Genomic DNA, 24,571 nt, shown 5'->3' on the forward strand with positions numbered 1-24,571 from the left:
TTCTTTACAGAAAATACAGCATGTACCAAACAAACCATGAAAGGAAGCAAGAAGAGTAAGCACGGGCTGGTTATTATTAAACTTCCGCTATCTGAGAGGGCCTCCATGAAAAACAAGTGACTATAGGACAATGAAATTTTGTGGAAACATCTGTAAGGATAGGCAAAATAGAAATAACAAATAAACCACTGAAAGAAACACTTTCAATCTCTGCACAAAAGGGTAACATTTTTTAATTGCATACCAAATTCATGTGCTAGGTTACAAATATTGCTCAATGTGATGACCACCTGCATCAAAGACAGCCACAAACACTATTAGAGATCCATTTCACAGCCGTTCACAGCAGTTTTCGAATGATGTACCATGGAATGTTCAGCTGTCAAGACACAGCTTGTGTACTGCTTAAAGATCGCACATTGCATACAGCATTCTGAGGCATGGCAACATTAATTTCCTTGACAATTTGTGGTGCAATCAACAGCTGGCTTCTATTAGCAGCAATTCTAAAGTTGCCAGTTAATTCGAGATTCTGAATAATGTTCTTCAACCGTGCTACAAAAAGAGGACCTCTCCACATTCCTCTAACGCGTTGATACTTGTGAATAGCAGCAGCACTATTGCTGTTGTTTTGATAAAACAGTTTTACGAGTAAAGCCTTGTTCAACTTATACAGACCTACATTTACAGTTTGCAACTGTAATGCACACTAATGCAAATGTTACAATTCTACATCACTGTACCAGTACCTAATGATCAGTCATGACACTAACACTACTAAAAATGAAATCCTGCAGCACACAGTCTGAACATCAGTCCTATAAACTTCGGTACCGACACGGTAAATAGTTTTCCGTCTACACTGGCTCAAGTAGCAAACGTTTAATTACAACCCCCCTCCCCCCCATATATCTGCAGTGATAATGGCATAATATAAATTTCTGGCACTAGAGCATGATTGTGATAAACAACCAACAGAGACAAAACAAAATGTGGTGATAAAACTTCTGACAAAACTCCAAATAACAACATTCTGATGCCAAGAGGTGCAAAGATGTTCCTACATTATACTGACATCATGGAAAAGGCCCCTCTACATCCATCTGCAAAAATTTGCACACAAAGGATGTTCATGAAAGTTGAATCTAGTACCACGTTCAGTAAACGGTGGAAAAAATTACCACAGAAGCAGGTTAAATGAAAGAAAGGCAATCATGTTTAAATTATAGCTGGTGGTAAAAATGTCTGGGAAAGGGATAGCAAAACAGCTCCTCAAAATTTAGTATATAATATGAACATTGCCATCACCTATGTGCCAGTGTCACATTAATAGCTACACTGGCATTGTTATTGGGAGCTTTAATTTATTCTTGCTTTGGATGAAGAGAGGGCAGTAGTTGTACTAGAGCAGTATAGCAGAGAGTGACATGAGATCTATTTAACAACAGAAGCATTAGGGTTCCAGATCAGCATGTGGAGTGAAAATAATAAACCTATTTAGAGTACTGAATGCATCAGGATAGGTACCTAGTGTACTGAATGTGTCACGTTAGGTACCTACAAATCAGATCTGCAGGAAATGTCACTCTTCCACTTTCATCTCAAAACAATCTGCTGCAGAAAGTCACTGCTTGCTAGAGGAATCATATGGAAAGCACGATCTGTCAGAAACATTATCCAGAGATTGAATTTTGATGCTACAAAGACAATGATTTTGAGGTAAGTGACAAAATGCACCATTATTGGTGTGGTGTACCATGAGCTGCTGCAACTAGGTCAGACAGTGAATATTGATGGCTAAGAGACACAATTACTCAATGTCAATTGCAACCTTAAACAAAAACGTCTGCAATATGCTCGGAGACATGACAAAGTCATTCTGCTTCATGGCAATGTCAAACCACATGTTGCAAACCGAGTGAAAGAAATACTGAAGGGACCTTGATGGGATATCTTACCTCACCTGCCTTATTCACAAGACATTACCCCTTCTGATTACCATTTGTTTTTGTTCATGCAGCATGGCCTTTCTCATATTTTAACCATCTCAAGAACTGGCTCTCTTAGCAGATCATCTAAAAGAACCTGAACATTTTTATTTTGAAATCCATTTGTTACCCGAAAGTGGGAAAAGTTTACAGCTCCTGATGGAATCTACTTCCAGTACATTATCTTATACAATTCTATTAAAATACGTGTCTTTCTTGTCCAAAAAATAATGATATTTAATTCAAGTAGCCAATAACAAACAAATAATAACACACTAAAATTCAGAGCTAAAAAGAAATCTCGATAAATATAATTATGTACACTCGTCAGATACAGATGAAATTAAAAGTTGCTACTCACCATACGGCGGAGATGCTGTCACAGATAGACACAACACAAAGACTGCCAAGCAAAGCTTTCAGCCAAACAGTGCTTCATGAGAATTAGATAACACACGCAATCATGCAAATGCAACTCACATACAAATGACCACAGTCTCTGGCTGATAATGCCAGACCAATCCCAAATTCCAGGATCCCGTATCACATATTTAAGCTCCTGACCTCCAGGACCCCATATCATACACTGAAGCTTCTGACCTTCAGGAATTAGAGTAGCATGCACAATGCCATCTCCAAAAACTGTCCATCCCGTTCACTTCCAACTCCCACCCTGGACTACTGCTACCCACCACCTCTACAACAACCCCCAAACCTCCTCCACATTCCCTCATAGCTGACAAATCTTGCCCTACATACCTACTACATTTATGCCTTCCTAAAAAATTCCCTCCTACCACCATACAGACCCGAAACACAGTCATGAACCTCTCCTCCAGAAGCCTTAGTCCCACAAAAGTATTAATCCTTTCCAAAGGCCTCACCTTTATCCCCACACCCAAATTCAATTATGCAGGACACATAGACCTTCTTTCTTTCTCCTGGTCCCTACAATGGAAACACTTTTTTGCCACCAGCCCTCTCAATCAGACTCAACCAAAGATCAGTGTTGAACCCTGACTCAGTTCACTCCTCCATCCAACTGTGATACACCTCCACTGCCCTGAAATCATCCCTTTAACTTTCCAGAATATTTTTAACCTCAAATCATGCCTCACCATCATTCCCCAAATCCCTCAACATGTAAGTTAACCTTAGATCTGCAGAAAGAACTGCAACCTGCCACCTAAAAACTGATCCCGAGCTTACAACCGTATCTGCTGACAAAGGCACCACTACTATTGTTTTGAAGTGCTAAGAGTACCTGGCAGAAGAACTTTTCCAGCTGTCAGATTCTTCCACCTACAAACCATGTCACAGTGATACTATTCCAGAAATCCAGCAGGATCTCCAGACTCTCCTCAAATCCTTAGGCCCATCTCAGGAACTTCTCTGTGGAATCCATCGATCTCCCCACCCCTATAACTATCTCCAGTCCTACCTTCTGCATGCTTCCTAAAGTCCATAAACCCAACCACCCAGGACACCCCATTGTGGCTAGTTACTGTGCCCCTCTGAGAGAATCTCTGTTCTTGAAAACCAATATCTTCAGCCTATTAACTGCAACCTACCCTCGTATATAAAAGATAACAACCATTTCCACCACCGACTCTCCACAGTTACTGTACCTTTACCACATGATGCCCTGCTCATCATTACTGATGCTACCTTCTGTAACACTAACATCCCTTATGCTCATGGCCTTGCCACTATTGAAAACTACCTTTCCCAATGCCTGACAAATTCCAAAACTACAACCTCCTTCCTAGTTCCCATGACGAACTATATTCTTGCCCACAATTACTTCCCCTTTGAAGGCATCACCAATGAACAAATCCGGCGTATGACTATGGGCATCTGCATGGCACCATCCTATGCCACCCCATTTATGGGCCACTAGGAGAATCCTTTCTATCCACCCTAAATCCCAAGCCCTTTACATCATTCAGATTCACTGATGGCATCATCTGGATCGAGATATGTACATTCATCCAGACCCTCAACACATCTCCTCCACTTGCATCACCCGGTCCTCCTCAACACAACAAGCCACTTTCTTCGGGGGGGTGGGAGTCTGACCAGAAACTGCGGTCATGTGGTGTGAGTTGAATTTTCTTGAGAGAGAGAGAGAGAGAGAGTGTGTGTTGACTAATTCTATTGATTGGCGACTTCATGGAGTGCTGTGTGCACAACGACCATATACGTGAAATTAAAAGGTAGGTCAGTGTTGGCCATAATTGTTGTTGTGGTCTTCAGTCCTGAGACTGGTTTGATGCAGCTCTCCATGCTACTCTATCCTGTGCAAGCTTCTTCATCTCCCTGTACCTACTGCAGCCTACATCCTTCTGAATCTGCTTAGTGTATTCATCTCTTGGTCTCCCTCTATGATTTTTACCCTCCACGGTGCCCTCCATTACTCAATTGGTGATCCCTTGATGCCTCAGAACATGTCCTACCAATCGATCCCTTCCTCTAGTCAAGTTGTGCCACAAACTCCTCTTCTCCCCAATTACATTCAATACCTCCTCATTAGTTATGTGATCTACCCATCTAATCTTCAGCATTCTTCTGTAGCACCACATTTCGAAAGCTTCTATTCTCTTCTTGTCTAAACTATTTATCGTCCACGTTTCACTTCCATACATGGCTACACTCGATACAAATATGTTCAGAAATGAGTTCCTGACACTTACATCAATACTTGATATTAACAAATTTCTCTTCTTCAGAAACGCCCTCCTTGCCATTGCCAGTCTACATTTTATATCCTCTCTACTTCGACCATCATCAGCTATTTTGCTCCCCAAATAGCAAAACTCCTTTACTACTTTAAGTGTCTCATTTCCTAGTCTAATTCACTCAGCATCAGAAAAATTCGGAGTAGGTTTAAAATCCGTGGAGAAGAAATAAAAACTTTGAGGTTCGCCGATGACATAGTAATTCTGTCAGAGACAGCAAAGGACGCAGAAGAGCAGTTGAACAGAATGGACAGTGTCTTGAAAGGAGGGTATAAGATGAACATCAACAAAAGCAAAAGGAGGATAATGGAATGTAGTCGAATTAAGTTGGGTGATGCTGAGGGAATTCGATTAGCAAATGAGACACTTAAAGTAGTAAAGGAGTTTTGCTATTTGGGGAGCAAAATAACTGATGATGGTCAAAGTACAAAGGATATAAAATGTAGACTGGCAATGGCAAGGAAAGCGTTTCTGAAGAAGAGAAATTTGCTAACATCAAGTATAGATTTAAGTGCCAGGAAGTCGTTTCTGAAAATATTTGTATGGAGTGTAACCATGTATGGAAGTGAAACATGGAAGATAACTAGTTTGGACAAGAAGAGAATAGAAGCTTTCAAAATGTGGTGCTACAGAAGAATGCTGAAGATTAGATGGGTAGATCACATGACTATTGAGGAGGTATTGAATAGGATTGGGGAGAAGAGAAGTTTGTGGCACAACTTGACTAGAAGAAGGGATCGGTTGGTAGGACATGTTCTGAGGCATCAAGGGAGCACCAATTTAGTATTGGAGGGCAGCGTGGAGGGTAAAAATCGTAGAGGGAGACCAAGAGATGAATACATTAAGCAGATTCAGAAAGATGTAGGTTGCAGTAGGTACTGGGAAATGAAGAATCTTGCACAGGATAGAGTAGCATGGAGAGCTGCATCAAACCAGTCTCAGGACTGAGGACCACAACAACAACATGTGGATAGTCAGGCAGCAGTTAGAGTTGACAGTAAATTGAGTTCATGGTTCAGAGTAGTTTCAGGGGTGAGTCAAGGCTGCAACCTGTCTCCACTGTTGTTGTTATTATTTATGGATCATATGTTGAAAACAATAGACTGGCTGGGTGAGATTAAGATATGTGAATACAAAATAAGCAGTCTTGCATATGCGGATGACTTAGTTGTGATGGCAGATTCGATTGAAAGTTTGCAAAGTAATATTTCAGAGCTATGTCAGAAATGTAAGGACTATGGTATGAAGATTAGCATCTCCAAAACGTAAGTAATGTCAGTGGGAAAGAGATATAAACGGATTGAGTGCCAAATAGGAGGAACAAAGTTAGAACAGGTGGATGGTTTCAAGTACTTAGGATGCATATTCTCACAGGATGGCAACACAGTGAAAGAACTGGAAGCGAGGTGTAGCAAAGCTAATGCGGTGAGTGCTCAGCTACGATCTACTCTCTTCTGCAAGAAGGAAGTCAGTACCAAGACTAAGTTATCTGTGCACCGTTCAATCTTTCGACCAACTTTGTTGTATGGGAGCGAAAGCTGGGTGGATTCAGGTTACCTTATCAGTAAGGTTGAGGTTACAGATATGAAAGTAGCTAGGATGATTGCAGGTACTAGTAGGTGGGAACAATGGCAGGAAGGTGTCCACAATGAGGAAATCAAAGAAAAACTGGGAATGAACTCTATAGATGTAGCAGTCAGGGCGAACAGGCTTAGATGGTGGGGTCATGTTACACGAATGGGAGAAGCAAGGTTACCCAAGAGACTCATGGGTTGAGCAGTAGAGGGTAGGAGGAGTCGGGGCAGACCAAGGAGAAGGTACCTGGATTCGGTTAAGAATGATTTTGAAGTAATAGGCTTAACATCAGAAGAGGCACCAATGTTAGCACTGAATAGGGGATCATGGAGGAATTTTATAAGGGGGACTATGCTTCAGACTGAACGCTGAAAGGTATAATCAGTCTTAAATGATGATGATGATGATGATGATGATGATCCTTACACAACCCCTGCTCCCAATCCCTTACCTCAGGGCTCATACCCCTGTAATAGACCTAGATGCAAGACCTGTCCCATACATCCTCCTACCACCACCTATTCCAATCTGGTCACTAACATTATCTATCACATCAAAGACAGGGCTACCTGTGAAACCAGTCATGTGATTTACAAGCTAAGTTGCAACCACTGTGCTGCATTCTTTGTAGGCATGACAACCAACAAGCTGTCTGTCCGCATGAACGGCCACCGACAAACTGTGGCCAAAAAACAAGTGGACCAACCTGCAGCTGAACACGCCGCCAAACATGATACTCCTCATCTCAATAACTGCTTCACAGCCTGTGCCATATGGATCCTTCCCACCAACACCAGCTTTTCTGAATTGCGCAGCTGGGAACTTTCCCTACAGTACATCCTACTTTCCCATAATCCTCCTGGCCTCAACCTTCGTTAGTCACTGTCCTCACCCATCCAGCCCCCTCCATGTTCCCATTCCAGCACTACACAGTTGTCATTTCACCGCCACACCCAGTGTTTTAATTTCTTTTATTTTTATTTCTCTCCTTTCCGCTACTTACTCCCTACCCCCTCCGAACCTTCTCTCATACCCTCCGTCTAAACTGCAACACTTCACTTTCTGCCACTCCCACCATACTAGTGTGTGTGTGTGTGTGTGTGTGTGTGTGTGTGTGTGTGTGTGTGTGTGTGTGTCTGTGTACTGCTGACAAATACCTTAATGGCCAAAAGCTATGATTCTTTTTATTGTGCCTATCACGGCTCAGCATCTCCGCTACATGGTGAGTGGCAACTTTCCTTCTCTCGTATATTTACATTCCATCCTGGATTTTCCATTGTTTGATGGATTAGGTATTCATTATTCTGACCACTTCTGTCTGATGGTAGAGAATTTCTAAATTCATCTATGCCAATAATACCAGAAACTGCTCAACAGAAACTCAGAAAATTTATAGCATTAATACCTTCAAAGATAACAGAAAAGAGAAAAAATATGATATTGTTTATCACTAATGCCACACTTTCAGAGAAGGCAAGACCATTTTATAATACTACAGAACTTTCACAGTGTCTGATCAGGCCCAGGCAGAGTATGTGTGTTCTGAACCTTCTTAACCTCACAACTATTCTGAAGATTTTAAAGACACAATACAATCAGCCCAAGAAAACCTTTAAAATATAAACTGCAGACCTTAGGATTCAGGTGAATGGCAAAGTCAGAGAGATAAATGACTCTCAAGATGATGAACACTGACTCATTAAGCAACACATATGCACAGAAATTCATCCTGGATTTTCCATTGTTTGATAGATTAGGTATTCATTATTCTGACCACTTCTGTCTGATGGTAGAGAATTTCTAAATTCATCTATGCCAATAATACCAGAAACTGCTCAACAGAAACTCAGAAAATCTATAGCACTAATGCCTTCAAAGATAACAGAAAAGAGGAAAAATAGGATATTGTTTACCACTAATGCCACACTTTCAGAGAAGGCAAGACCATTTTAAAATACTACAGAACTTCCACAGTGTCTGATCGGGCCCAGGCAGAGTACATGTGTTCTGAACCTTCTTAACCTCACAACTACACTCCTGGAAATGGAAAAAAGAACACATTGACACCGGTGTGTCAGACCCACCATACTTGCTCCAGACACTGCAAGAGGGCTGTACAAGCAATGATCACACGCACGGCACAGCGGACACACCAGGAACCGCGGTGTTGGCCGTCGAATGGCGCTAGCTGCGCAGCATTTGTGCACCGCCGCCATCAGTGTCAGCCAGTTTGCCGTGGCATACGGAGCTCCATCGCAGTCTTTAACACTGGTAGCATGCCGCGACAGCGTGGACGTGAACCGTATGTGCAGTTGACGGACTTTGAGCGTGGGCGTATAGTGGGCATGCGGGAGGCCGGGTGGACGTACCGCCGAATTGCTCAACACGTGGGGCGTGAGGTCTCCACAGTACATCGATGTTGTCGCCAGTGGTCGGCGGAAGGTGCACGTGCCCGTCGACCTGGGACCGGACCGCAGCGACGCACGGATGCACGCCAAGACCGTAGGATCCTACGCAGTGCCGTAGGGGACCGCACCGCCACTTCCCAGCAAATTAGGCACACTGTTGCTCCTGGGGTATCGGCGAGGACCATTCGCAACTGTCTCCATGAAGCTGGGCTACGGTCCCGCACACCATTAGGCCGTCTTCCGCTCACGCCCCAACATCGTGCAGCCAGCCTCCAGTGGTGTCGCGACAGGCGTGAATGGAGGGACGAATGGAGACGTGTCGTCTTCAGCGATGAGAGTTGCTTCTGCCTTGGTGCCAATGATGGTCGTATGCGTGTTTGGCGCCGTGCAGGTGAGCGCCACAATCAGGACTGCATACGACCGAGGCACACAGGGCCAACACCCGGCATCATGGTGTGGGGAGCGATCTCCTACACTGGCCGTACACCACTGGTGATCGTCGAGGGGACACTGAATAGTGCACGGTACATCCAAACCGTCATCGAACCCATCATTCTACCATTCCTAGACCAGCAAGGGAACTTGCTGTTCCAACAGGACAATGCACGTCCGCATGTATCCCGTGCCACCCAACGTGCTCTAGAAGGTGTAAGTCAACTACCCTGGCCAGCAAGATCTCCGGATCTGTCCCCCATTGAGCATGTTTGGTACTGGATGAAGCGTCGTCTCACGCGGTCTGCACGTCCAGCACAAACGCTGGTCCAACTGAGGCGCCAGGTGGAAATGGCATGGCAAGCCGTTCCACAGGACTACATCCAGCATCTCTACGATCGTCTCCATGGGAGAATAGCAGCCTGCATTGCTGCGAAAGGTGGATATACACTGTACTAGTGCCGACATTGTGCATGCTCTGTTGCCTGTGTCTATGTGCCTGTGGTTCCGTCAGTGTGATCATGTGATGTATCTGACCCCAGGAATGTGTCAATAAAGTTTCCCCTTCCTGGGACAATGAATTCACGGTGTCCTTATTTCAATTTCCAGGAGTGTATTATGCAGATTTTGAAGACACAATATAATCAGCCCAAGAAAACCTTTAAAATATAAACTGCAGACCTTAGGATTCAGGTGAATGGCAAAGTCAGAGAGACAAATGACTCTCAAGATGATGAACACTGACTCATTAAGCAACACACATGCACAGAAATGAAGTATTAAAAATATCAGAGGTAGCACTTTGGTTAAGTATTTCATTTCTGTTGTTGACTACCCCTCACCAGATAATCTTCTACAGAATGTTGATTTTAAATCCGTGGAAGTAAATAAAGATGTAAAACACATGGTAATAGACGTGCAAATGTTAAAGAACAAATATCAGGGTGGGATGGCATACTCAGTTGGGTTACAGGATTTGCTCAAAAGATAGCAGAACCTCTTACTTATTTTATTAATTGCAGTATTAGAGAAACTGCTCATCTAAATGTACTAAATGTCTGCTCAAGCATAAAAGCACAACAACAGCTGTTACATAGTTAATGCATGAAGTATACTGTCTCCTGGACCAGTGGACCAGAAGAGGTAGGCTGCATATCTATTTATATACCTGACAAAATCTTTTGACTCAGTGAACCATGGGTTATTCTAAGATACTGTACGTCAAATAACATCGGAGAATCATCTACATACCTGATGAATCATAAGCAAAATACAAAAATAACACACACAAAGGTCATCAATTTCCCATCAATCAATGAAACATTAACACATGGTGTACAGCAGTGCTCAATAGTTGCCCTGATCTCATCCTCCTATATATTAATGGCATGGCACAACCCTGTAACTCCAGCATGATATGCTAGGCAGTGACACCACAATCTCACTCTCTGGCACAGCATAAGGACCTGGTATCTCTAGCAGTTAATAGTATAATGAAAATAAGTAAATACTTCAATTATCACATGAAAGCCAGTAAATCTTTGTTATTGTGGACAAATAAACCATTTATTTATTATTTATTTATTTAAAACAGGTAGCTGTCACCAGACAAATGTAACTAATAAGTGTATTATCATGGCAGTGGAAAATGGTAACTTAAGATTCTAGGTTGTAAGTGGATGAAGATTTCTGTTAGTAAACTACATTAATTTTATATGTAGAAAAATCAATAGTAGCTTGTATCTCCTTAGCAGTCATCAAAGATAGTCCATAGCTAAGTGTTACGAGTTGTGTTTAAAGACAACTTACATTTTTCTTAAGTATGTGATCAAATTATCGAGGTGAGTGGTGCATTTACAGAAAAGACAATAAGATCTATGCACAGAGTAAGCCACAGTTTCTTGTCATAAAGTGTCTATATGTTCTTCATAATTATCAAAGTACACACTCTTTTTGTTGCCCCCCAAAAATATACCATAATGATGCACATGATCACGACACTGGGACAAAAAAATAACCATTTTTGACAAACCCAAAATTACAGATTAAGTTCTGCTTATCAATCATTTCGTTTAGTTTAACAAGTTGCCAAGCTCACCAAAGCCACAGAAAGGGAACGATTTGAAAACAAAATTAAAATATCTTTTGATAGAAAAATGTGTTATATAACAACATGTGTTGTGTTGTATTGTGAATCAATTTCAAACAGTAACATATGAACTGTAATAATTTTACAAATACATAAAATAACATAAGATGAAAAACTGTTTTCTGGTGAGGTTTAGTATTTGCTTCTCTTCCTGTCCAGTAAGTCTCCCCTGACACACAGTTCTGAGTGCCTTTTCTGAACTCTACCCCTTTCCCTTCATCCCTCTTTCTTCGCCTTCAACCCTTCTGACAGAAGAATGGGCTGATGGCTCCGAAAGCTTGCATTCATAACATCGTTTGTATGTCTGTTCTCCTGCCACCATTAGGTGAATAGATTTTTTATCTATCCAAAACATTTTCAAAAATTGATTGTTTTTGTTGAAAAATTGTTTTCTATAACATATGTTACCAAAAAACAATTACTGCATTAATATTATATCTAATGTTTGCAAATCCATCAATCTGATGACATCATGAAAAAACATGTACTGAATCGTATTTCTTTTGGCTTCTACGGTGCTCTCAAGATCTTCCATATTCTATAGACTATAACACAATTTGGACATTTTTACATAAATTTTTAATGTATCATATATGTTTGTTTGTGAATACGTAACAACATTTCATGGCACCACCTCAGCAGAGTAGCAAGCACTAGATAGTAGATATAATCATGGAAGAATATAAGAAGAACAGTGTTGAAGTGGGTCATTAGAGTTACATGGGGTTAGCAACCGTGGAGGATGGTGGGGATAAGTAAGTGGTAGAGTAAGGTTGGGGGAACAAAGCTTTTTTATGACTGGTAGGTAGGAGTTACCAAGTTAGTCTGTCAGCTCTGAAGCACAAAACGTCCAAAACTACAAGTTCAATCTTGTCTATACGCCAGTCTATTGCCTGATACATACCTTAACTGTACAGTGACCTCACTCTTTCCATTGACTGTGAAATACATCATAGAGTGCATGTGAAACTATACATAGGGGCAATGTATTTCATTCTACATCCATCACAAGTCACCTGGAGATATTTATATTATCAGAATAGCGGTTACAAGTTGTAAATAATTACATCAAACATACCTTCAAATTTCGTCTCGGGACCAATTATATACTCTTCTACACCACTCAACCAGTGTTGCCACATAGGAACAGATGGTTCACCATCTGGAGTTGTGTCTGTGAAACCACCGTCATGAAGTCTGCAGGAAGCATAAGAAATATTTAAGAATAATCTGAATAAAATCTACTGCTCATTTTTTCTTATTATGGAGCAAAAAATGTACCTCCTCCTTCATGGTGTTATGTGGATATAAAATTTTTATTGCACAATACTAAATGTCACATTTGTTATAAAAATCTAGAAATACAGCAACTATTGCTACTTCCAACATGTTATGTCCTGTTATCATTTGTGTTTTATGATTATTTAATTTTTTTCTATTTCTTCTACTTATGTTCCAAACTATAACTGCTCATTTTTTCTACATCTTTTACAAATCTTCCAAATCAAAGTTGCAACTGTTGGGACATATCAGTAAACATTAAGCCTTGCTGAAGCAAGCAAATATAAATGTATGAACTGTGTCTTCAGTTGAAGTTAAAAAAATTCTGCATTGCAATGAGAATAAAAAGGTGTTCTTCATAATTTGTTGCAACTTGTTGTTACTACAGGACTCTAATTTTCCATCTGTAGATGAAATTTAAAAAATAATGTGGTGAAGTCACTCCAAATTCTATCCTAGAGCAACAAACATTGCAAATAGAATGTATGACCAATATATCTAAATTATAAACGAAATATTCAATGTCATGGATTTTTGCCAGTATTAACACTGTGCTTTCACTCATAAATACAAAGTTGCTCTGCCACTTAGTAATAGAAAAATCAAATTAAATGATTTTCTTTTTGCGGTAAAACATGACAATATCAATAAGAATATGAAATGTTCTAAAAATAAATATTGTAAAGTACTGTACTAGAAAATACATGAAATGCTTCCTTAAAATAAAATTTGATACCCCCCCCCCCCTCTCCCAGTAGCATCTCCTGAATCAGTATATTGTAACTGTTATAAACTATTTATGTTTCACTTCCAGTCTAGATTATTTTCAAGGTGATATATGCCTATTCACATTTAGTTCAGTACAATTCAGCAAAAGAAATTAAATTTTTGCTGCTATCTTCTAAACTATGAAATACAGGATGATAATGGAAAGTTCACAATGAAACATGAGCAGCAGAAGGAACAAAGTTAGGCAGACAACAACGAGTTCAATTCTGATTATGTACTTGTATGCTGCTAAACACATCAGTTACATGATGCTATATGATGACCTTTACTTCTCCAACTTTTGAAACTGTGAGTTCTTGTGGCCTTCTAATACTATGCTTAGCACAAAATTAGAATTTTAGTAATTGATGAGCACAGGTATCTCATTAAAACAGTAATTTCACAGTGACATTGGATAAATAATCTTTTACACATACAGACATTATATTCTAAATGGTAAATTATCTTTGTCCTTTGCTCGATTATGCTACTGACTGCATTCATCTCTGAACTGTATAAATTCTTTCAAAAATGAACCTCCAGGACATGTTTATGGAAAACAGCTGAGTCACCAACTGAAGTTTCCTGCTCCACAATACTGAATCCAATTAAGAGGAGCTGTTTGGTAATTTCACGTATGATCTGGCCCTTAAAACTATAGTAATGAAGTGCTGTGTTATATGATACGTAATGCTATGTGCAAGTGATAACTATTTTTAATGATTAAATTTGACACAGTCATTGACTTGCATTTTCTCTTTGCTTTTATATATATTTTATTCTGTTGTTGAATGTGCTATTTAATGGAGTTGTATGAGTTATGGTTTGGTTTTTACGTTGCAATAAAGTTTATTATCTAGCACTGCAACAGCAAATTGAGCACTTAGTCACAAGCAGAGTGCCTACCTGTAACAAGTTCAGTGTATAATTAGTGTTAGTAAGGTGCAGAAAGGGTTGAATATCTGCAACTGAGTTTTCTTTGGCACAGTGACCATTTTAGTTTCAGATGAAATAAACACTGCATAATCTGAAATGTACAACACTTCTTTTCATCTGTTCTAGTACAGTGGCAGTACTCACGGAAGACCTCTGTGTGCTGGATAAATCTTTGAAAGATTTTGAAATTAACTGGCTGACTGTGGATTCCTTGACATCAGCTGTGTTAGATATAAATCTATCACCCAACTGAAACACAAAAAATATGCATACCGGGTTTTCCCACTTGTGCATATGGTCCCTTAACCACTTTGGCTATCTGTGAATGTTCCCTGGACTGACCCGAATTTCAGCTATCACACTGTCTACAGCCTTAGATTCTGGTCAATTAAATTCATCACCTAACACTCCAACCTCATTTGAATTCCCACAACATGGAGAACAACAATGAGGAACATAGACCAATGTTGTTATCGTCGTGTGCCTCCCTCATCTTGTAATACTTACATGCATATCTGAAAGAACAGACACAGCTGATGATCCAAAGCTGCACAAATTAATTTTGAAGTATTTCGTGCAGCTGATGATGAAAGGACAAGCTCTATGATGTCACATTGCTGCTTCTTTCTAAAAGATAATTTATTGTTAATCCTTCATGGTTCCTTGGGAGCATGTGGTTAAAAAATGCAATCAACTCCACCGGGCTATATAATATTGCAAACATATGTTGGGTTACATGTTAGCTATCTTTTCCAGAAAATGAATGAATCTGCCAATGACAAGAAGCTTGTGGTCACATCAGTCCCTGTGCTTGTAGCCGACACAACAGACAGAAGATGAATTGCTGATTTAGCAGAGTGTCTTCATTATAGATAGAGAGTTTTGTCAGATATCCTTTGCATTTCCATGCTTTGTCACAATTTAGTGTGTGTGCAATAAAAAGAACATACTGACTAATCATCATGTCCGCAGATTTTATATGGGCATTATTTCTTGTTGACAAATTACTCATAGTGGTGACTCTGAAGTGAGCCTTTAAGAGGAAAATTGGAACAGAAAATTGTCCCCCACCACCACCACCATTACCTCCCTTCTTGTGATAGTAATGAATGCAACATCACAAATGCCAGAGACTGAATTTAAAATGGGAGAAACCATGTCTTCAGCTATGCTGAAACATGCAGCCACTGACAAAATGAGCAAGATGTGTATTCCACAACCTGTTAGGGTCATATTCAACTTCTGCTGTTTGGGCCTAATCATCCACAGATGTGATTCATGCACACAGAGTGCATCTTTCCACAACACGGGAGTGTGCACCAGCCATGACAGGTATGTAATTGCAGTTGCACATTTCGAGGGAGCAGTGATAGAAGAAACTAAAGGTGTTCTATCACAATACTGCTACACCTCACTTAAGCAGGCACACATCCAATGCTACACACTTTTGCCAGAGATTCAGCAGCAGAAAGCTTTTAATGATGAACAGCTAGGACAACAGCTCCTCATCTCAAATGTTGAGTTTTACATGCTTTAGCAGGTCCTGATCTGCTGCCTGAACAGTTGCTATGTGTGCTAAGGCTATGTAAATTACCAGCTAGTATTTGTACAGCCATAACAACACAAGATTTGTCATTGCAGGCCCTGGCACAGATGGCTGACGCAGTAGCGAATGCCCTGTCTGAAATTTCTGTATGCACTAAAATTGAGAGACAACACAGCTGTCATTGAAGTACATTGAAGCAGCAAGTGCCATAACTAGTGCTTAAACGTGTGATGAGTGCAGATGCACCAACAAAAGAGCAAAAGGTCAAACTTTTAGATGATCAAGTTGCACATTTAAACTTGAAAGCTCTCAACAGAGCAGTACAAATTCCATTGCTGCTATCATCATACTCCTGACCAGCAGACAGGGTGCCAGAAAAATGGTTGGCATAGATTTTTGTTGTGACACGCCGATCATTCACAGTGCCGCCGCGCAATTACGCGCCTCCTCTACGTGCAGCGCTGTCTGCCAGCCATGCAGCAGCTGCACCACCGAAGCGGCCAGCCAGACAGCGGCTGCTAGCCTTCGACTCAGTGCTCATTCGAATGTTACCGTGTTCGCATGTATTGCTTGTCAACTTGCTCTGTGACTTATATGTGTTGTGTTGTTTTGAAATATATTTGTTAAACTTGACGTTATAACAATTGGCGATGAGGTAGTGGATTTTTCGTTTTCACCGTTGACTCACAGGTTTCCATGGCTACTGTCAGCAACTATTGCAAAGTCTCATTGTACAGCAAATGCTTCTAACATCGGCGATTCATGATTTCGTTGTGGTGTCAAATATGGGGCATTTCTCGTCGTTGGCTATACCTCCTTTTCCTCCTTACGACGAGACGGCGGAAGACTGGTCTGATTATGAAAAACGTCTTCGACAGCACTTCTTGGCATTTCATGTCACGGACGAACAACCATGTAAGTCTCTGTTCCTTTCCTGGATTTCACCTCAAATGTATCGGTTGTTGTCGCAATTGCCTCCTTTGAAAGATCCTGCGTCTTTGTCCTTTTCTGAAATGTGCTCACTTGTGTCTGTCTATTTTCAAAAGCAAATGCATGTGATAGCCTCTCGTGTTGCCTTTTATCGTTGTCAAAAACAGCCACATCAATCCTATCGCACTTGGGCTGCTGAACTTCACGGCCTCAGTCGAAAGCGTCAATTTGTTACTGACGTTCACAAAGAATCCAATGCCGATTCCATGGTACGGGATGCTATTATCCAGTTGGTGCCCGACAAAGAAGTTCGGCAACGTGCCCTTCCGTTGGCAAATCCGACTCTAGATGAAGTCCTCTCCATCGCACAGTCTTTTGAAATTTCTCGCGCCGCTGGGGCGCAAATAGAGGCGTGGGGTGATGTTGGGGAAATACAACCTCTGTGCGCTGTTGACGACGCGTGCGGCGCGTCCCCGCCGACCGACATGGCCGCAGTGCGCTCCCACGCGCAGCCTCGGCCTAACCGTAAACAACCCGCTAAGAAACTGCAGCAAAACCCCCGGCAACTTCCTTCATGTCCGCAGTGTTTTACAAAACATTCACGCGAGGACTGCCCCCAACATTGGGCTGTGTGTCACAATTGCAAAAAGAAAGGTCATGTGTCTTCCGTTTGCAAATCCGACCGCATACATGATGTTCATGAACATGACGCTGATTCTGATTCTGTGTTGTCTGTCAATTGCACTTCTTCCCTTTCAGCGAAGTTATTCCTCACTGTCCAAATCCTTGGTCGAGATGTTCGCATGCAGGTGGATACCGGTTCTGCTGCCACTATAATTAATTCTCAGACGTATCTTCAGTTGGGTTCTCCACTCCTGCCACCTGTCACTTGGCAATTACGGACGTACAATAAACAGAAGATTTCTCTCTTGGGACAATTGAATGCTGAGGTATCTTACATATCCATCGTTCGCACTGTTCCCATACTTGTCGTCGACCAGAGTAACGCAGAGAATCTTTTTGGTTTCGATGCCTTTCGTGTTTTTGGGTTCTCCATAGATGACTGTCAATATCGTCTCTAACGCTATTCCTTATGCTCAATTGGATTCCTTGTTGACGACATTTTCGTCCCTTTTTTCTCCTGGGTTAGGCCATGCAAACGACTTTGAAGCTCATATCATGCTCAAACCCACTGCTCGGCCCAAGTTTTTTCGGGGTCAGCTCATTCCTGTGGCCCTTCGTCATCGGGTAAAACGGGAGCTGGATCGTCTCACTACTTCAGGGGTGTTGCTTCCTGTCACTTTCAGTCAGTGGTCCTCTCCTGTCATTGTCGTTGCTAAGCCAAATGGTGATATTCGTCTCTGTGGCGATTTCAAAGCCACTGTAAATGCTCAATGCATCATCGACACTTACCCAATCCCCGACCTGAATAACTGTTCACTAAACTTGCTGGAGGCCAGTATTTTTCTAAAATTGACCTGTCAGAAGCTTATCATCAACTTCCTCTGGACACTGCTTCCTGGCAGTTTCTGGTCCTTAACACGCCTTTCGGCCTCTTATCAATACCAACGCTTGCCATTCGGGGTTGCTAGCACCCCTGCTCTCTTTCAGCGATTCTTGGAACAATTATTGCTCCCTGTCCCTGGGTGTATAAATTACATGGACAACATTGTTGTCACTGGCTCCACCACTGAAGAACATCTTCAAAATCTCTGCACACTTTTTCATGTCTTGCAGAGTGCTGGTCTTAAGTGTAATCTTCAGAAATCACAATTTTTTCAGGCATCTATCACGTACTTGAGGTTTCAACTCTCTCGGGATGGTATTCATCCACTTCAGCAAACTGTCGCTGCGATCGATGCCCTACCTCGCCCTACATCTGTTAAGATACTGCAGGCCTTCTTGGGGAAAATAGCATACTATCACAAGTTTTTACCGTTTGCAGCTTCAGTGGCTCAGCCGTTGCATCGCCTGTTGCATAAAAACGTGCCTTTTCACTGGTCCACGTCATGAGATGCGGCTTTCCAGAAATTGAAGACTATGCTGAAACAGGCCCCGTGCCTGGCTACTTATCGGTCTGGCCAACATCTTGTTCTTACCACAGACGCCTCTCAATACGGGGTCGGTGCAGTCCTTGCGCACCGTTTTTCTGACGGTTCAGAACAACCCATTGCTTATGCCTCCAAAATGCTCACGGATGACAACAAAAGTATTCTCAAATTGAAAAAGAAACTTTGACCATTATTTATGCTCTTCATTAGTTTGGTGTTTTTCTCTATGGCTCCAAATTTCATCTTGTTACGGATCGCAATCCACTTGTTTCCTTGTTTCATCCATCAATGTCACTTCCCACCAAGGCTGCACACCGCCTCCAGCGTTGTACTCTTTACTTGTCTCGTTTCAATTATGAGATTCATTTCTGGCCAACGGCTCAACATGCAAATGCTGATGCTCTGTCTCACCTTCCCATGGGTCCTGATCTGGCATTCAGTAGGGACGAACTTTTGTGTTTTCACCTGGATGTTGCTGAGCAGCGGGTTGTCGACGGGTTCCCCATCACCGGGGACTGGCTCGAGGCTGCCACGGGTTCTGACCCTACCCTCTCCCGGGTTTTATGCTGTATTCAGAAGGGTTGGCCTGATCGTCCGTCCCCTAAGGCTTCTGATCTGTTGCGGAACTACTATGCTTTGCGTTACCACCTCACAGCTAGGGATGGTGTTATCCTTCTTTCCACTGACAATGCTTCGCACGTATTGTGGTACCTGCATCTTTGCATGCTTCGGTCTTGCGCCTCCTTCACCAAAGGTGCTGACATGTGTGTCGCACAAAATCTCTGGTGCGCCGTCATGTGTACTGGCCTGGCATCGACTCTGAAATAGCACACATGATCGCTGCCTGCGGCCCTTGTGAGTCACAGGCCGCCGCTCCGAAGTCATCTTTGTCACTGTGGCCTTCGCCTGAGAAGCCCTGGGAGCGCATTCATGCTGACTTCGCGGGACCCTTTTTAGGTACTTATTGGCTCCTCGTAATTGACGTCTACTCTAACTTTCCTTTCAATGTCCGTTGCACGTCGCCTACCACTGCGGCAACCACAAGTGCTCTCGCCTGCATTTTTTCTTTGGAAGGCCTCCCCTCTACTCTTGTTACTGATAATGGTCCGCAATTTGCCTCTTTCGAATTTGCGGATTTTTGTGCTCATCACAGCGTTATGCATGTCACGGCCCCGCCGTTTCATTGACAATCAAACGGTGAGGCTGAACGACTGGTCCGCACATTTAAGGATCAGATGCGGAAACTTCTGACTTCTTCTGCTGCTGATGATGCGCTTCTCCAGTTTCTGGCATCTTACCGTTTCACCCCCATGGTCGACCACAGCCTGGCTGAGCTCTTACATGGCCGACAGCCCCGCACGCTACTTCATCTTCTGCGGCCTTCCACCTCACGGCTGCAGATGCCTTCACTTGGCCGGTTTACCGCCGACGACCACGTCTGGGTACGGGGATATGGCAGGTGGCCAAAATGGAGTTCGGGCCACATCTTACAACACCGTGCCGATGCCTCTATGAAATCCAGATGGACACGAGTGTTGCAGTGCGTCATTCAGACCAGCTTCTGCCTCGTGTGCCGGCAACGCCTGTTCCGAATGCCGCTACACCACCTTCGGCTCTACCTGACGCTCAGGATCTTGGCATCTCTCAATACTCACAATACAGCCCTCTCACCATCATCGCAATGCCAGCACAAGAACGGACGCCAGCAGGAGATGTGCCCATGCAGGAACCGGATGACCATCCTCTGTCGGAGCCAATCTACTCACCTCCTCCTCCTACAGACGCCGACACATCGCCCATGTCTCCTGTTATATCAACTGGACTTGCCACAATGGGCAGATTGGTGCACGGGGCCCCAGCAGATTCGACCCCTATGTCTCCTGTCATCTCGACCCGTTATCATTGGCGGACACTTCCGTCCGTACGGGAAGCCTCCTCCTCAAGACTTTACGGCCAGTCAAACAACGCCTATGGACGTTAGCCATCTCCAGGCCACCTCCATCAAGACCAGTGCAACAATTTCAAAGGGTGGATAAGTGTTGTGACTCGACATTCATTCAAAGTGCCGCTGCACAATTGCGTGCGTCCTCTACATGCGGCGCTGTCTGCCAGCCATGCTGCAGCTGCATCACCTAAGCGGCCAGCTAGGCAGCGGCTGCTAGACTTGGACTCAGTGCTCATTCAAATGTTACCATGTTCACATGTATTGCTTGTCAACTTGCTCTGTGACTTATATGTGTTGTGTCATTTTGAAATATATGTGTTCAACTTGACGTTATAACAATTTTATGTGCCAGAAAAATGATTGGCACAGATTTTATATGAGTACTGGAAAACTGAGTTGATATTACAAGCATTTTGGAGATGCAGCTCGCTGTTACCCAAATGCCACAGATGGATGTTAAAACATGCCAACATCTGTCATCAGCAATGTGTGTGTCCGCAACTAAGGGATGAAAGGCAGCATGCAAATGCAATCTCATTAGCATTGCAACATTAACAGAAATTATTCATGCACAACCTCATCTCCGGTAAAAGTTTTATTGCAGATTCCAGGTCTGAGGTAAGTGTTTACCCCCAGATGAGTGTTGTACCTGCTCATTAATACAGCATATACTCGCTGCAGTAACGATTCATGCATCAAAACTTATGGTGAAAATAGAATGCAGGGCTGACTCCAGAGATTCTGCCACGTACCGTGAAAATTTCAAGTGCCCCTTTCCCCATCCCCTCCTCACATTTCCAGACATTGTGAACCTTTTTCATTAATGAGACCTTATTTGCGCACATCACTCTGACACACATCTTTTTGATGTAAGTATGTCTAAGGCCAGAGGTACATATGAGGCTCCAGTCAGTAAAACAGAAGAGGAATGTCTACAATTCAAACATTTTGAGTGAAACTCCAAAATTACGGGTGCATGCAGAGATGCCACTGTATACCACATAAAATTCTAGCAACAGCGGCGAGAGTAATGAATGTTTTTAATACTTAAAACTGCAATAAAAGCACTGCAGGTGGGTGCCACGAATGCTGCATCCATAGCATGTTACCACACAATCCTTATGCATGATGACGGGAAGAATAGGATTTTATTTTCACTGATTGTAACAATGAGTGAGGCATGTATGTGATTTTCCAGTGGTTAAATCAGACTCCTAAAAGCAGCATTTGCAATGGTCAAGGAATTATGTAACTGACATTATGAAAAATGTTTACAGCTGCAGGGAGATTTGTCAAGAAATGACACAAGTTTCAGAGTTTTCACGTGATCAGTTTTGTGAGAAAAATAGTTGGCAGTGTTGTAACCTTAATGCACCTCATAATTATGTCAATCAAAAATTAAGTTATGTCGCTCATGGAGTTTATAACTAAAATCTGTTCACTTTCTCTCATTCCCTGAGCAGAGGGGAGTAGACGGTATGAGATCTGCAGCAACCAGCACAGCTGAGTATTGCAGTCAGCGACATCGTCAGGCTTTCTGTTGTGTGAAGTGGATGGTCACAGGACAGCAAATGACTTATATATGCTTTATTTGTTGAAAAAGTCTATAAATCACTGGCAGCTATTTAGTGTGTCTGTAACAGATACAGGAAAAACGTCTCTGGTCAGACATCGAAAAGGTGTGCTTTCTGACATGCCATCAGCACGATTTATGGGTCAAAACAAGCAGTTCTAAAAGCAATTTCGTTTATTGTACTGAGAAGTAACAGTTAAGCACTAACTAAAATTGTTGAAATCCAAAGTTTGAAATATGGTAAAACTGAATAAAGAGTTTGTGCAGTGCAGTTAATTCTTTCAGGTCCAAAAGAAGGTTCAAAAGGGTTCTTTCTCCATATGATCTTAATATTAATATCTATTGATTATAGCTTCAGTACCAAGAAAGTGAAGGAAATGAGACAAAACTTAAAAGAAAATCAATGTGAATGGTATTACTGGCAGATCCAAAGGAGAGGGAGTAGCAGGGGATGGATGCCATGCAACTTTTCATGTTAAATGCCACTTAGTCACAATGTCTCGATTCACAAGACTGTGGCATGTGACAGGTAGTGCATATACCGGGTGATCAAAAAGTCAGTATAAATTTGAAAACTGAATAAATCACGGAATAATGTAGATAGAGAGGTACAAATTGACACACATGCTTGGAATGACATGGGGTTTTATTAGAACCAAAAAAATACAAAAGTTCAAAAAATGTCCGACAGATGGCGCTTCATCTGATCAGAATAGCAATAATTAGCATAACAAAGTAAGACAAAGCAAAGATGATGATCTTTACAGGAAAAGCTCAATATGTCCACCATCATTCCTCAACAATAGCTGTAGTCGAGGAATAATGTTGTGAACAGCACTGTAAAGCATGTCCGGAGTTATGGTGAGGCATTGGCGTAGGATGTTGTCTTTCAGCATCCCTTGAGATGTCGGTCGATCATGATACACTTGCGACTTCAGTTAACGCCAAAGCCAATAATCGCACGGACTGGGAGGCCAAGTATGACGAAAGTGGCGGCTGAGCACACAATCATCACCAAACGACGCGCGTAAGAGATATTTCACGCGTCTGTTCTAATAAAACCCCATGTCATTCCAAGCATGTGTGTCAATTTTTACCTCTCTATCTACATTATTCCATGGTTTATTAAGTTTTCAAATTTATACTGACTTTTTGATCACCCGGTAGTATTTTTTAAATTTATTTATGTATTATAATGTATTTTTCTTGATGATACTGACACAGATGTGTAAGGCTGCTGTATAGCAAGCATTAGGTCATCACATCTATCATATATCTTTATTTCCTTATTGTAGAGTTTTTCACTTCTACAGGAACTTTCAAGCTGCCACAGGTACATTTTAAGTGTTCTATAGGCACACATGGAGTTGACAAAACTGCTGTTAGCAAGCTCTGCTATTTTGGAAGATGCACCCAAGGTGTCAAAACTCCTGCACTTCATTTATAATCTGTTTCATGAGATTATATGTAATTTCCCGGAAAAAAACAGATTTTATGGCTGAAATCATCACCAACTTACTATCACATTCTTTAATTATGGAAAACTGTTATTATTTTGTTTAATCCATTCATTTGAAGCCACACTAAAACTAAAATTTTGCCATCCTGGGCAGTAGCACTGTTCCCCCCCTCCTCCCAGAGCTTTGACGCAATGACAACGTATTTGGGTCTTCAATAAGAGCCTATTTGGACATTATTATTGTCAATGTGGAAGAACTTACATTTGGTGTGGATTTTTTGTCTCATTTTCATCTGTCATCGAATTTAAAAAACCGGAGTTTCGATACAGTGAGCTGCAGTGCCAATATATCAACCATGTCATCTGTATTGGAGTTGATTGTGCCCATACAACAGTGCAGAAACCATTCGGGTTTGTCATAATGATGTTGTCTGTGGGTCCAACTGTTTTTTAGCTGAACAAGACAATTACTACAATGAATGAGGGCAATCCTTTTGGCTGCATGCAGCTAGAATTGCAGTGCTCAGCCATCTGATTGCCACTGACTGGAAGCGTCATTACTTGACAGTGCACCATATCTGCAGATCACCTGGTGAGCCTGCTACTGCTTGTCTGAGATGGCCTTCACCAGACAAGGCTCCTGGCAATACAAGTGGAGTTCAAGGAGCTATTGAAAGCTGGTATTGTGACTAGATCAGATAGTTCTTGGACATCCCTGTTACATATGGTGTGCAAAAAAGATGGCTCCAGGCAGACAAAGACAGGGGACGAGATGACGTGCACAGAGCCAGG

General features: G+C 42.1%; 1 protein-coding gene across 1 annotated transcript in view; it reads right to left on the bottom strand.

Annotated features, from left to right (window-relative positions):
* Window positions 1–24,571, bottom strand: part of LOC124620075 (dynein axonemal heavy chain 1-like) — an 804,068-nt gene that overhangs the window by 486,670 nt on the left and 292,827 nt on the right. Inside the window, exon 24 of the mRNA XM_047146741.1 lies at window positions 12,369–12,487. Coding sequence (XP_047002697.1) covers window positions 12,369–12,487 — 119 coding nt within the window. The remainder of the gene's footprint in view (window positions 1–12,368; window positions 12,488–24,571) is intronic.

This window comes from Schistocerca americana, chromosome 6 (genome assembly GCF_021461395.2).
Source record: "Schistocerca americana isolate TAMUIC-IGC-003095 chromosome 6, iqSchAmer2.1, whole genome shotgun sequence".
In the NCBI taxonomy this organism is placed as follows: domain Eukaryota; kingdom Metazoa; phylum Arthropoda; class Insecta; order Orthoptera; family Acrididae; genus Schistocerca; species Schistocerca americana.